This window comes from Salmo salar, chromosome ssa16 (genome assembly GCF_905237065.1).
Source record: "Salmo salar chromosome ssa16, Ssal_v3.1, whole genome shotgun sequence".
Classification (NCBI taxonomy): Eukaryota; Metazoa; Chordata; class Actinopteri; order Salmoniformes; family Salmonidae; genus Salmo; species Salmo salar.
In genome coordinates, this window is record NC_059457.1 from 68,212,284 (window position 1) to 68,227,822 (window position 15,539).

At 46.9% G+C, this 15,539-nt stretch overlaps 1 protein-coding gene across 7 annotated transcripts in view; it reads left to right on the forward strand.

Annotated features, from left to right (window-relative positions):
• The window catches only part of LOC106574435 (nck-associated protein 5), a 165,823-nt gene that overhangs the window by 113,509 nt on the left and 36,775 nt on the right, over positions 1-15,539 (forward strand). For all 7 annotated transcript variants that reach the window (XM_045697634.1, XM_045697633.1, XM_014150324.2 and 4 more), the window contains 4 exons: positions 796-972; positions 5,659-5,727; positions 12,435-12,473; positions 12,737-12,856. In XM_045697634.1, coding sequence (XP_045553590.1) covers positions 796-972; positions 5,659-5,727; positions 12,435-12,473; positions 12,737-12,856 — 405 coding nt within the window. The remainder of the gene's footprint in view (positions 1-795; positions 973-5,658; positions 5,728-12,434; positions 12,474-12,736; positions 12,857-15,539) is intronic.

The following is a 15,539-nucleotide window of genomic DNA, read 5'->3' on the forward strand; positions in this document are numbered from 1 at the left end:
GTTTTCATATGTCTCAATATCACATACAAAACAACATGGTGTACTGATTTAAGACCAAAGTAGCATGATATAATTTATTTGTTAAAGAAAATCCCTCCTTGACTTCTAGGATAGTGTGAAAATACTTAGAATAATTGACAGACGACACATGACATATCCTCCTTTACTAGTACTCTATATCCTGTGTTGATTGTACAGTACCTAATTAGCTAGTCAATGTCAGGATGCTGTCTGGTCTGTGAATCTCCTGGTGAGCCATTATCAGGGACCCCATCATTTTATTGTGCTTGCTTTTAATTTCCGCCTGTGTATTAGTGTCACAGCTGGAGACTGAGGCAGGGTGTGAAGGGGGAGAAAGGGGGGGTGTGGGGTCCCCTATCGGCAGACAAGATGGAGAGGTCTCAAGGTCACTGCCACTCTCTTGAAATACAAGTGAAACGCGATTAGGGATTAGGGGATGTTTTGGAGTTAAAAAAAAATAAAAATCTCTCTTCCCCTCTCGCTCTCTCCTCTCTGTTCTCTATCTGTTTCTTTTTCTCTCCTTCTTCTCCCGCCTTTGTCTTTCTTTTCTTTCTTTCTTTCTTTCTTTCTTTCTTTCTTTCTTTCTTTCTTTCTTTCTTTCTTTCTTTCTTTCTTTCTTTCTTTCTTTCTCGCTCTCTCATTCTCTCCTCTCTCCCTCTCTCTCTGCCTTTCTCTCTCTATTTCTCTTTTGCTCTCTCTCTCTCTCTCTCTCTCTCTCTCTCTCTCTCTCTCTCTCTCTCTCTCTCTCTCTCTCTCCTCTTGTCTGTCTATCAGGATAAACTCTCGGAGGAGGTGCAGAAGACGCGTGACAGCCTGGAGCAGAACAGCAGCGGTGGCGGCCCACTGCCGTCTTCTGGAGACCCTTTGCTGCCAGACGTCGGCAGCGTCAGCCGAGCGGAAGAGTTTCAGGACCAAACAAAGCTCCTTCTGGAGCGTCTGCGCACCCTAGAGGTACAGTTCGAAACATGGCTCCGCCTCTCTTCGCCTCCCTCGTCCCCTTCTCCCGCCGCGACCAGGCTCTCCTTCTTGTGTTTGCAGTCTGGAGCATAATGGTCTTATCAAAGTCTTGTGCGCTCTGCTGTTTGAAGAGCAAAGCGCTCCACAGAGGGCTCAGGTTTCGGACTTGGGGCCTTTACAACCGTCTGTTCATTTCCATAGCGCTCCTCCACTGTTCCACTGTGTGTTCTGTTCTCAGCATTAGCAACAGATGAGTCAGAAATCCATTTTGATTGTTTCCGACCATACAGTACACCCACTAGAATGACACGCCAGGCCTTCAGATCTCCTCAGCAATTAAAGGGGCTAAGTCTATTAAGACTTAATCAAATTACACTCAGAGACACACCTACTCATTTACGAAGGGTCTGTGGCTAATGTTCAAATACTTTGAGCGTATGTTAGAGCCCCTACCGGAGTGCCCGACAATACTACTTGAACCCAGGTCTTCTCCTCAGCCACTATGGACAGCTCAGACATGAGAAAACGCTGCCAGAGATAGACGACCCAAGAAACCGGCACGTTCTACAGACGTTATTAACAGTGACACTAACTCCACGCTGACAGAAATTGCAGTTAAGGCTAATTACAACAAAATGCAGTGTAATTGCTTGTTGTTTTATAGCTCCTCTATCACTGTATAAGTTGTCTTCCCCGCAGTCAAAGAAAATAATGGCTGGCCTGTCTCGTGATTTGTCGGAGGAAGCTTCCCACATTACCCCAAAAAGCTACATTCTAAATGAGTTTATCGAAATTTATCTGCCATTTTCTTCCATCCCGCTGCATCCATGATGGATGCTCCTCCAGAAGAGAACCGGCTAAAACAACGGCGAGGCAATACATCACTGGCCTTTGTTATGTGTAAACGGTGATGACACTAAGTAAGGGCGCCCATTTCTATTTCCCCACCACCAGCCCAGCCCAACTGATATCATTCATTACCATGGTGGGCATGCTATGCCTTTAGAAATGGTGCTTACTTTAAGTTTAGATTGAATCCGTTAGAAAAAATCCGTCTTGGAGAAGAAAAAAAATGGGTGTTCTTTTCTCAGATGCTTGAAAGATCAGTTAATGCTGCTACTCTAATTTATATATTTTCTTTACGGCCCAAAAAAACACTAATGGAAGCATTGTCGTTTAGTGATTAGACTTTCGGTCGAAGGACAAAATGAGTTAGGGTTCATCTCGAGTGGACATAGGATGGAATACAAGTCACCGCTACAGATAATATACCTGTACCTAACTCATCCACTCCAGCTCAACTCTCAATGCTCCTAGCTTTCCACACAAGTCAGTGTTGTAGAGACTCCATAGTAAGACAGAGCACTAGAGCAAGCAAGTGACTGGGTCTTGGGTAACTGTCTGCAGTTTGAGCAAGTGTGCATGCCCATTGCCCAGCCTTGTGCCCATGCAGCTTGGCTGGCACAGTTGGCAGCCGGGTGCCAGGGAAAGGAGGCCTGGCGTACAGGCGTCACAGAAGGACAGCTGGCACTTTGGTCTCAGTGCAGGGCTGGCTCTAACTCCTGTTCAATTACAGGCAGAGTGAGAACTGACTGTGGTGCAGCCAGCTCTAGCCCTCTCCATACAATCCCTCATCCCTTCTCCACCCTCCTCACCCCAATTCAAAACCTACTGTAAGCCAGAAGCAAAAACTCCTGCTGTCTATAACTCTGTTTTCTAGCTAGTTAATTTCCATTGAAGTTTAAAAGAAAAATACATCCATGATTCTAGAATACCACTTCTCTAATCATGGGAACTCAGCGGGAGAAAACTATCTGGATGATCATGCATGTATTCTGTTCTATAAAAAGCAACTTATAATGGCATGCATAATTGATATGTTTCAAAATCTATGGCAACAGCAGTTGTAGTTGCTAGGCTTTAATTGGAGCGGCTGTAGGAGCAATACATTGACAGGATGCGCAAATATGAATACATGTTTATTATGTGATTTAGTTGCTCTTTTCATCCCCAATCAAAATGTTTTTTTTTCTGGCATGGGACATTTATTTAGTTTAGCATTTGTTGATAACGCATCGCAGCCGTGCACTGCATTCATTCACGGTAAAATTGATTATGCACTGTGGCTGAACAAAATATTGTTTTTCAACTAGGCTCAAATAATATTTTTATTGTTAGATTATGTCTGCGATGTCAGATGCTCTCCATGACGTTTTGCAATAGAAGATGGCAAAAGAGCACTATAATGAAAGGATCTCAAATGCTTTTAGTGCAAGCAGAAAATGTTCAGCGTTCATCATGGATGCTTTTAGATGTGTGTTTATCAGGTACTGATAGGTTCAGTTTGATGGAAGTAGACACATTTTTCCACATAGTTCCTATATCAACAATATTGTCAATATAGCACGCCACTTCACCTTTCTCCGACCCCTTGTTCCATAGAGAAAGATGATTCAACCAGTTACTACCCACACAACGAATATGATAAAAACATTCAAAAACATGCTTATATGCAACCTTTGGGCAATTATTTGCCTTCACTAGGAGTTTTTACTTTACTAATATTAATACGTACTAATACAAGCAAAAACATTTTGTAAAGGGGTTTTCGTGTACATCTCAAAGTTGCTCATTTGTTATAGCTCTGTGCCATTTCGATTAAGGCAGGGGAATATGTTAGGTGCAATTATTTAGCCTGGGTTTTAATCAAAGGCTGCCTGTTTGTACTAAAGGGCATGCGCCGAGAGAGGCGAGCTAGCCGGAGCGATGTTGACAGCTTCTAATATGGCCTGCCTGGACCGCCTGCATTTGACAAACTAGAAACAGAGGAGATCAATAGCCCCTCTCCCTTAAAAGGTGAAGCAATATTCACCCCCCCCTCCCCCACCTAAAACAAGGACATATTCACATTAGCCCCTTCTAGCCCATTCTACCTAACTTCTTACTTGTACCTTTAAAGTTCAGAATCATAACTTCAATCCCCTTGACCTTTCATTGTGAGATACTTCTGCAGGTTTTTATTAGTTGGCCCCGGTCTTATGGTTGACACCTGACCTTTTCGACCTCCGGCGAATCCTCTCTTGTTGTTATCTTGTTCTCTGGCAGTGTAGTCTTGTGCTGCACAACACGGATATGATTTGTTGCATCAATAGTTTTTCATATGAAAACAAAGATTGGAGAGACTACAAAATGCCTTTGGCATTATTTTCATTGGCCACATATGCAGTATCATTTCACATCTACACAGAACAAAAATATAAATGCAACATGTAAAGGGTTGGTCCCATGTTTCATGAGCTGAAATAAAAGATCCCATAAATTTTCCATACGCACAAAAAGCTTATTTCTCTAAATTGTTGTGAACAAATTAGTTTACATGCCTGTTAGTGAGCATTTCTCCTTTGCCAAGATAATCCATCCACCTGACAGGTGTGGCATATCAAGAAGCTGATTAAACAGCATGATCATTACACAGGTGCACCTTGTGCTTGGGACACTAAAAGGCCACTCTAAAATGTGCAGTTTTGTCACACAACACAATGCCACAGAAGTCTCAAGTTTTGAGGGAGCATGCAATTGGCATGCTGACTACAGGAATGTCCACCAGAGCTGTTGCCTGAGAATTGAATGTTAATTTCTCTACCATAAGCCGCCTCCAACTTTGTTTTAGAGAATTTGGCAGTATGTCCAACCGGCCTCACAGCTGCAGACCACGTGTATGGCGTTGTGTGGGTGAGCGGTTTGCTGATGTCAATGTTGTGAACAGAGTGCCCCATGGTGGCGGTGGGATTATGGTGTGGTCAGGCATAAACTATGGACAATGAGCACAATTGCATTTTATCTATGTCAATTTGAATGCACAGAGATACTGTGATGAGATCCTGAGGCCCATTGTCGTGCCGTTCATCCGCCGCCATCACCTCCTGTTTCAGCATGATAATGCACGGCCCCATGTTGCAAGGATCTGTACAACGTAAAATGTCCCAGTTCTTCCATGGCCTGCATACTCAACAGACATGTCACCATTGAGCACGTTTGGGATGCTCTGGATCAATGTGTACGACAGCGTGTTCCAGTTCCCGTCAATATCCAGCCACTTCGCACAGCCATTGAAGAGTGGGACAACATTCAACAGGCCATAATCAACAGCCTGTTCAACTCTATGCGATGGAGATTTATCGCTCTGCATGAGGCAAATGGTGTCACAACAGATACAGTACTGACTGGTTTTCTGATCCATGGCCATACTTTTTTTTAAGGTATCTGTGACCAACAGATGCATATCTGTATTCCCAGTCATGTGAAATCCATAGATTAGGGCCTAATGAATGTATTTCAATTGACTGATTTCCTTCTATGAACTGTAACTCAGTAAAATCTTAGAAATTGTTGCATGTTGCGTTTATATTTCTGTTCAGTGTATGTCAGTCAGGGTAGATAATTATATGTTGATTGTTCTATAACCACCTGTGATTGTTTTTTATTTATTTAAATTGACTAGCAGGCACTGCCTGGTATTTCTTTATATACTACTTTAATTACTTTAACTCTTCCTTCATTACTGTTTTGGTTAATGGCTCATGAATAAATCTGATGCATACAAACTGTATGAATTGCTTTTAACGACAAGCTCTCGGTGGATTTCAGTCATCACTAAATGCGTTTTATTTCGCTGTACAGGAGGAAAACTCAGCATTGGCCATGGAGAATGAGAGCCAGAGAGAGCAGTATGAGCACTGTCTGGATGAGGTGAGTAGTCCAACCCTCACTCTATTCACCCAGCCCTCAACCTCAGTGAGGGAATTCTATTTTTCACCACACTGATGATAGCCTACATCTCAGGAACAAGTGGTATTTCTTTCCGATTCTGTGACTTATTGTGAGTTGTATTCTTTTCTATTCACCTTTAGCGACTTTCTTTAAGATCTTACTAATATAGTACTGATCAAACAGGTTACAAACACTACACTATTTCCGGTATCCTTCTCTACCTTTACCGACTTTCTTTGAGATTATTTCTCAATAGACAATTTTCCTGCTCTCAAATTCTATCAATGCAATTCCAAAGTAATTCCTCTCCAAAGGAAATGTGATTATGGAGAAAGAGGTACTTGGCGTTCTGACGGTGAACTGTGTTGTGGGAGAAGCTGGGTAAATGGTGACCTGAGGGAGCCGAATGACAGCAATTAATGAGCCTGTTGGCTCGGACCGCACGCTGAGTCACCCTGAGGGAAGGCTGGAGGCCCGCGGGCACCAGAAGGGACAGACTGGTCTAATACACTGTGGTGCCAGCTACTGGGGCTCATATGACCTGAGATCTGGGCTCTGGTGCCAGAGGGAGTGGGGGTGGGGAGGGGGGAGACGTAGATTTATGGTGGGACAGAGAAAGCGAGAGAATGAAAGAAAGAAAACGAAAAAGAAAGAGAGAGAACGGGATAGAGAGATACAATGAGCGTTAACAATACTTCATCTGTGTTGTTAACAGTCCATCCGTGGTATGCAATTGTTTTGCAATGCTCCAAGCATACTGTATGAAACTCCACACCATGCTGCAGCCTTGGAGGCTAATGCCTGGGGTAGCCCAGACCAAATCCCTTTTCCACTTCCGTGACCTCAAAAAGCTAGGGCTGTGCTGCTCTGTTGTCTGGTCTGGTGTTGTTGTCCTCTGAGGTCTCTTCTGACTGGAGCTAGCTCACTAATGAGCATGTTGTGATGCGGAAGACTCCACAGCCCTAACAACTCTGCTGATGGGCTCAGGACCTTTGGAAACTGAAGAGAAAGCAAGGCTTGTTTAGTAATGATGCATTTTTTAAATAAAACGATTGTGGATTATTATCTCTACATAAGCAGAGTGGTGGTTGTTTGGTATGCTATTTGGGCTGGCCACTCACTTTAGTTTTTAAAATGATATTTTTATATATATATATATATATATATATATAATTTTTGTTACACTTAGTAAATATGTGCAAATGTCATGCTATTGAAAGGCTGGTAAAAGGAGTTATGCTATATTTGGCAATGCATCAGATGCAAGAGACTGTTAGGCCACACTTCATGTAATATGACTTGAACTACGAATGTTCTATAAAGCCTATATAAGTTGTTTTATTTATCAGTTGTAATTTAGATTCTAACTTGAAGATCATTAAATATTCTTTGAATTAGTGCCCTTCAGTTTTACAGGAGCAGCTCTGTATCACTCCCCACAGGGCTCAATCACTTCATCATATTTACTCCATCTCCCGTTATTCAATAGAGGGAGAGGACACCTCTGAGAAAAAGCCAATGCGTGCTTACATTGAATTAACGAGCAATCAATGGGCTGTAATCAGAGTCAGAGTCGATGGGGCATTGCGGTCTAAACTTGGAAGAGTGGTAGGGGTGTGAGGCGCTCTGCGGGCAAAGCCCAGGCACAACAGTACTTTAGCCCGCCACTTCTTCTCTCCGACTGACCGCTGTGTCGCAAGTGACACCCTATTCCCTATACAGTGCACTACATTTGACCAGGGCCTATGGGGTCAAGTAGTGCAGTATATAAGGGATAGGGTGCCATTCAGGACACAACCCCTACTCTCCAAGCCACTACATCAGCCCTGACACTGCTGTCAATACAGGATCAACAGAAGACAATTAAACATCATGAAGACATGCAGCGTGCCTGGCTCCAATCTGTTCTGCTTCGCCGGGCCGCTACTGGCCTTCTCTGCCACCCTGCGTCAGATTTATGATGATTGGGCCCCTTAGGAATCAACACACTCCTCCAAAGGAAGGCAGACGGGGGGACAATGCTGTAATGTATTGGGACATCGTGTTCACTAAAGCCTGTCATAATAATGTAAGCGGTCGGAGGAACTTGTGTATAAAATGTTGTTGGAGGAAGAGGGGAAGTGAGAAAATGCAGCGTCGGCATGCACAGAGCAGGGGCAGTTTAGAGTTGAGGTTGTGGGTCAACTAGAGACATTTTCTTTCTTTCTTTATCACTCATCTTTCTCACCCATAACAGCCACCATATTATGGTCAGTCACTAAGCAGCTTGCATAAAATGTTTGGATAATTCTTGTGTCACGACTTCTGCCGAAGTCGATGCCTCTCCTTGTTCGGGCGGTGCTCGGCGGTCGACGTCACCGGTCTTCTAGCCATCATTGATCCATTTTTCATTTTCCATTGGTTTTGTCTTGGAGTGGGCCAGCGCCGTGTGTGGAGAGGGAGATGCGGCGTTGGACCATTTTGAGGAGTTCACCCGCCGTTTCCAGGCAGTCTTCGACGACCCACCCAAGGGCAGAGCGGTGGGTGAGCACCTCTACCCTCTGAGGCAGGAGACGAGGAGCGCCCAGGAGTTTGCCCTGGAGTTTAGGACCCTGGCTGCCAGCGCGGAATGGAACCACAGGGCCCTGATCGACCATTACCGTTGCAGTCTGCGCGAGGACGTCCGTCGGGAGCTGGCCTGTAGAGACACCACCCTCACCTTCGACCAGCTGGTGGATCTGTCCATCCGGCTGGACAACCTGCTGACTGCTCGCAGACGTCCAGATCGGGGTCTGGTGGTTCCATCCTCCCGCACCCCCTCTCCGATACCCATGGAGCTGGGAGGGGCGGTGCGCAGGGAGACCGGAGGCGGTTCCCGCTCATGCACCATCTGTGGCCGCAGAGGTCACACTGCTGGTTAGTGCTGGGTTGGTTCCTCTGGGAATCGAGGCAACAGGCAGGGCGCTCTGGCGTCACCCCAGGTGAGCCAGCACCAGTCTCACCCAGAGCCCTCTGTTGCACATATATTTGTGTCTGTCACTTTTCCTGAATTTCCCCCGCGTTCCCAGCATAAGGCGCTAGTAGATTCAGGCGCAGCTGGGAATTTCATTGATAAAGCGTTAGCTCACAGTTTAGGGACCCCCATTGTACCCGTGGATGTGCGTTTCCCCATTCACTCTTTAGATAGTCGGCCATTAGGGTCAGGGTTTATCAGGGAGGTCACCGCTCCTTTGAGTATGGTGACACAGGGGGGTCACAAGGAAAAGATTAGTCTTTTCCTTATTGACTCTCCTGCTTATCCCATGGTGCTGGGCCTACCCTGGTTAGCTTGTCATAACCCCACTGTTTCTTGTCCACAGAGGGCTCTCCCGGGGTGGTCGCAAGAGTGCTCAAGTAGGTGTTTAGGGGTTTCCGTTGGTGCTACTATGGTGGAAAGTCCAGACCAGGTCTCCACCGTGCGCATTTCCCCAGAATATGCCGATTTGACTCAATTACCACCCCATCGACGGGGGGATTGTGCGATAAATCTCATGGTAGACGCTGCACTTCCCAGGAGTCACGTGTATCCCCTGTCGCAAGTGGAGACGGTGACTATGGAGACATATGTCTCTGAATCCTTGCGTCAGGGGTACATTCGGTCCTCCACTAAACCCGTCTCCTCAAGTTTATTTTTTGTGAAGAAGAAGGATGGAGGTCTGCACCCGTGCATTGATTATAGAGGTCTCAATCAAATCACGGTGAGGTACAGTTACCCGCTACCTCTTATCGCCACGGCGATTGAGTCAATGCACAGGGTGCGCTTCTTCACTAAACTGGATCTCAGGAGTGCGTACAACCTGGTGCGTATCCGAGAGGGAGACGAGTGGTAGACGGCATTTAGTACCACCTCAGGGCATTATGAGTACCTCGTCATGCTGTACGGGTTGATGAATGCTCCATCAGTCTTCCAATCCTTTGTAGACGAGATTTTCAGGGACCTGCACAGGCATGGAGTAGTGGTGTATATCGATGACATTCTGATATACTCCGCTACACGCGCCGAGCATGTGTCCCTGGTGCGCGGAGTGCTTGGTCGCCTGTTGGAGCATGACCTGTACGTCAAGGCTGAGAAATGGCTGTTCTTCCAACAGTCCGTCTCCTTCCTAGGGCATTGCATTTCCACGTCAGGAGTGGAGATGGAGAGTGACCGCATTGCAGCCGTGCGTAATTGGCCGACTCCCACCACGGAGAAGGAGGTGCAGCGATTCTTAGGGTTTGCCAACTACTACTGGAGGTTTATCCGGGATTTTTGGTCAGGTAGCTGCTCCCATTACCTCACTGCTGAAGGGGGGCCCGGTGCGCTTGCAGCGGTCGGCTGAGGCGGACGGGGCTTTCAGGCGCCTGAAGGCTCTGTTTACCTCGGCTCCTGTGTTGGCCCATCCGGATCCCTCTTTGGCGTTCATAGTGTAAGTGGACGCGTCCGAGGCTGGAATAGAAGCTGTGCTCTCTCAGCACTCGGGTACGCCACTGAAGCTCCGCCCCTGTGCCTTCTTCTCTAAGAAGCTCAGCCCGGCGGAGCGAAACTATGATGTGGGGGACCGGGAGCTGTTGGCTGTCGTCAAGGCTTTGAAGGCGTGGAGACATTGGCTTGAGGGGACTAAACACCCCTTTCTCATCTGGACTGACCACCGCAATCTGGAGTACATCCGGCCGGCGAGGAGAATGAATCCTCGCCAGGCAAGGTGGGCCATGTTTTTCACCCATTTTGTGTTTACCCTCTCTTACAGACCAGGCTCCCAGAACGTTAAGGCAGACGCACTGTCCCGGCTGTATGACACAGAGGAGCGGTCCATGGATCCCACTTCCATACTCCCAGCCTCTTGTTAAGTGGCGCCGGTAGTGTGGGAGCTGGACGCGGACATTGAGTGGGTGTCACGTGCAGAGCCCGTTCCCCCTCAGTGTCCAGCTGGGCATCTGTACGTTCCGTCTGCTGTCCGCGACCGGCTGATCTATTGGGCCCACACGTCACCCTCCTCTGGTCATCCTGGGATCGGTCGGACGGTGCGCTGTCTCAGTGGGAGGTACTGGTGGCCCACTTTAGCTAAGGATGTGAGGGTTTATGTTTCCTCCTGCTCAGTGTGCACCCAGTGCAAGGCTCCTAGACACCTGCCCAGAGGTATGTTACAACCCTTACCCGTTCCACAATGGCCGTGGTCGCACCTGTCGGTGGATTTCCTAACCGATCTTCCACCTTCACAGGGTAACACCACGATCCTGGTCGTTGTGGATCCTTTTTCTAAGTCCTGTCATCTCCTCCCTTTGCCCGGTCTCCCTACAGCTCTACAAACTGCTGAGGCCCTGTTTACACACGTCTTCCGGCACTACGGGGTGCCTGAGGATATAGTGTCTGATCGGGGTCCCCAGTTCACGTCAAGGGTCTGGAAGGCTTTAATGGAACGTCTGGGGGTCTCGGTCAGCCTTACCTCAGGTTTTCACCCTGAGAGTAACGGGCAGGTGGAGAGAGTTAACCAGGATGTGGGTAGGTTTCTGAGGTCTTATTGCCAGGACCGGCCGGGGGAGTGTGCGGCGTTCGTGCCCTGGGCAGAGATGGCACAGAACTCGCTCCGCCACCCCTCCACTAACCTTTCTCCCTTTCAGTGTGTATTGGGGTATCAGCCGGTTCTGGCTCCTTGGCATCAGAGTCAGACCGAGGCTCCTGCGGTGGACGAGTGGTTCCGGCGCGCGGAGGAAACATGGGACGCCGCCCACGTCCACCTTCAGCGCGCCGTACTGCGGCAGACTGTCACCGCAGTGAGGCCCCGGTGTTCGCACCGGGGGACAGGGTCTAGCTCTCGACCCGAAACCTGCCCCTCCCCCTACCCTGCCGGAAGCTGGGTCCGCGGTTTGTGGGGCCGTTTAAAGTCCTGAGGAGAGTGAACTAGGTATGATATAGGTTACAGCTTCCCCTTGATTACCGCATTAACCCCTCGTTCCATGTGTCTCTCCTCAGGCGGGTGGTGGCTGGCCCGCTCCAGGAGGCTGAGGTGCGGGAGGTTCCTCCGCCCCCTCTGGACATCGAGGGGGCCCCGGCGTACTCCGTTCAATCCATCCTGGATTCGAGACGTCGGGCGAGGGGCCTTCAGTACCTCTTGGACTGGGAGGGGTACGGTCTGGAGGAGAGATGCTGGGTTCCGATGGAGGACGTGTTAGATCCTTCCCTGCTGCAAGAGTTCCACCGTCTCCATCCGGATCGCCCTGCGCCTCGTCCTCCGGGTCGTCCCCGAGGCCGGTGTCGACGCGCGGCTCCAGGGTGGGGGGGTACTGTCACGACTTCTGCCGAAGTCGATGCCTCTCCTTGTTCGGGCGGTGCTCGGCGGTCGACGTCACCTGTCTTCTAGCCATCGTTGATCCATTTTTCATTTTCCTTTGGTTTTGTCTTGTCTTCCTACACACCTGGTTCCAATCCCATTCATTGCATGTTGTGTATTTAACCCTCTGTTTCCCCTCATGTCCTTGTCAGATTGTTTGTTGTTATGCTCGTGATATTCGTTTGGTGCGCGACGGGTTCTTGTACCCACCTTTATTTTATTATGTACTTTGGTTTTGGAGGTTTTGTTTTACGTTATTAAACTACTCCATTTATACCAAGTTTGATTCTTCTGCGCCTGACTTCCCTGCCACCTACACACACGGCATGACATCTTGTTTCTTTTTTCATTCTGTTTTAGGTTGCCAATCAAGTTGTGCAGGCACTGCTCACCCAAAAGGTAGGAGTCTGGTTTCCAAAGCAACTGTGTTATAGAAATGTCTCAGAATTATACTAATATTAGATCCAATGATGTTGTTAGACATGTATGTAATACAGTAGCTCAAAACTTAATCTTACCATTCACTTTTTTTTTAGACACTTCTCATTATCCCGTGTTAACTAATCAACTTTTATGGTGTCCATATTTGGACAGTCACACATCACTGTAAGTTCACACCTCTGCTTGTAATAACTCTCTCTCTGTTGTTCTTCCCCATGCAGGATCTGAGGGAGGAGTGTCTGAAGTTGCGGACCAGAGTGTTTGACCTGGAGCAACAAAACCGGACCATGAGTGTCCTCTTCCAGCAGCGAGTCCGACCTGCATCAGACCTGCTCCTGCAGGTAGGGACCTGTCCACTCATCTAGTCCCAGAACTACTATAGAACCTCATTGTTCCAGAACCATTATAGAACCTCATTGTCCCAGAACCACTACAGAACCTCATTGTCCCGGAACCACTATAGAACATCATTGTCCCGGAACCACTATAGAACCTCATTGTCCCAGAACCACTGTAAAACCTAATTATACCAGAACCACGATAGAACCTCATAGAGCAACTATTGGCCATGACTCAGGTGTGCCTGACTGATGGAGTTAAAATAGCATTTCACTGCTATTAGTTTCAGTATTAGAACTATGTTGGTTCTTGTATTCAATATCGTTGAAGGCAACAGTGTGGATGTAAGGACATCTGCTCCAGTAGCATATTTGCTCACTTCAAACTTCTGAAGAGCAGCGATATTAGATCATCCATCTTTTTGTGATGGCGATGTGATCCTGAGTCCGGGGTCTGTGATATCATCATCGCTAAAAAAACAGTGTGCTCATGAACCATCCAGCCTCCACAGAGCTGCGGGGCTCAGACAAGATCATTTGAGAAAGTACCGAGACTTGCGTCATCCATCCTGGGCTCTCTCGGGGGGACGGTAAACCTCTCAACCAAATTACCTCTAGCGCACCAGACCTTGTGGCACGTAACACAGACATAGATGCTAGAGAGAGGGGAGGGTATGTGTGTGTGCGCCCGTGTGTGTATGTAGTCTGCCGTGGGTAGGAATGCACACTTACTGTAACGCAGAAATCATTTACTCCAGTCACTGCAGAGAGAGAGAGAGAGAGAGAAATATTGACAACCATGTCTGCTATAAAATGGCCGCATGGATTTTCCTTAATCTGATTTGCAGCTATGGCCATCCAGCTCTCGTTACCTTACCTCTTCTCAGAGCGGTGGGTGGAGGCTCTCAGACTGCCACGGTGTAAAGGAGGGAGATGTGGGGTGTGAGAGGGAGCTCAGGGGGATGGGGGTAAAGGGGGCCTATAGAGGGCACAGATGGATAATGAGACTCCTACTGGTCTTAATGAGAACATGTGGCTCAGAAAGGATGGATGAGAGGAGCTCAGGGGAGAGCTGAGTGCAGGTACTATGCAAGTCAACACATCCAGGTACTGTGCAAGTCAACACATCCAGGTACTGTGAAAGTCAACACATCCAGGTACTGTGCAAGTCAACACATCCAGGCATTGTGCAAGTCAACACATCCAGGCATTGTGCAAGTCAACACATCCAGGTATTGTGCAAGTCAACACATCCAGGTACTGTGCAAGTCAACACATCCAGGTACTGTGCAAGTCAACACATCCAGGTACTGTGCAAGTCAACACATCCAGGTACTGTGCAAGTCAACACATCCAGGTACTGTGCAAGTCAACACATCCAGGTACTGTGCAAGTCAACACATCCAGGTACAGAAACAAAGAAAGTTATAGTTGAAGAATAACTTTTTTTTATTGTTGACAATATCTGTAAAACAACAGCCTCCAGAACACTGGTATTGTTGAATAGTCCACAAACCATTTTAATGGATCTCGTTTAAGCAATGTTTCGATCAATAGACCCTCATCACGATTTGTTCAGGTGTTGACAAAATTCGAAAGGATATAAATGAGAATTGCAAAGAGCGAGCTGACGACAATCCTTTATCTACCTCAAGTTCAGGAGAGAGTATGCCCTCTGTCAGTCGCCCTCTGCTATGCTGACATATGGATAATTGAAAGTCACAGTCCACATTGTCCAGTGAAAGGTGCAATTTTGGCTGGAAGGGAGGCATTTTCGTCGTCCCAACAGATTGAGCGAGGCTGTGGATGCGCTATTTTTGTCCCAATTTAACCAGGGCATGAATAAAGTGAAATGTGTAATTGTTTATTAACTATTTAATCATATTTTGATTTAATAAACTAATACGTATGTTCTGGTTATCTCCTACAACAGTAAATGTTAGCTGTCTGTTCAGTAGAGCATTTGTGTTCAATTATACAACGTGATCAACAAGACATTGAAGAGAGCAATATACCGTAAATCTATTTGCTTGTGTAGCAGGAGCCTCTGTTTCTGTCCCAAATGGTATCCTATTCCCTATATAGTGCACTACTTTTTTTTACCCGAACCCATAGCGCTCTGGTCAAAAGAAGTGCACTATGTAGAAAATAGGGTACCATTTGGGACAGAGCTGGCTTTTCACGAGGGAGTATGCCGGGAATGAGGATTTGTAGCAAGACATTTTTTCAGCAGTGAGGAAGTGAGATTTTATTATGAAGGAGGTGGATAGATTTGAAAGGTTTATGTCCAACCGATGTCTGCCAGCACATTAAACAACAAGAAAATAATTGACACTTGTGTAAGCGATAGCTAAATCATACGTTATAGGAGGCTTTTTTTGTATTTTTACATGGATTCCTCAAACAGACATTCATTTTATTGAACATCTCATGATTCTTTCATGGTTGTGGTTTTGTCGATATGTTTCAGGTTGTAAACCTTGTTTCTATTTCTGGGATTAGTTTCTCTATAAAGGTGGCTGTGACAACGACAACTAGTAATACAAGTGCTGAAAGAAGAGTATATGATTGATTGAGTCAATTAAAACATGGGTTTGAAATCAGTTCTCTTGCTACTTATTGTGCATCATTTCTCTTGAAGTAGCCTAATATTTTGCCCTCTAAAATGGCTGCAGGTAACCTTCTG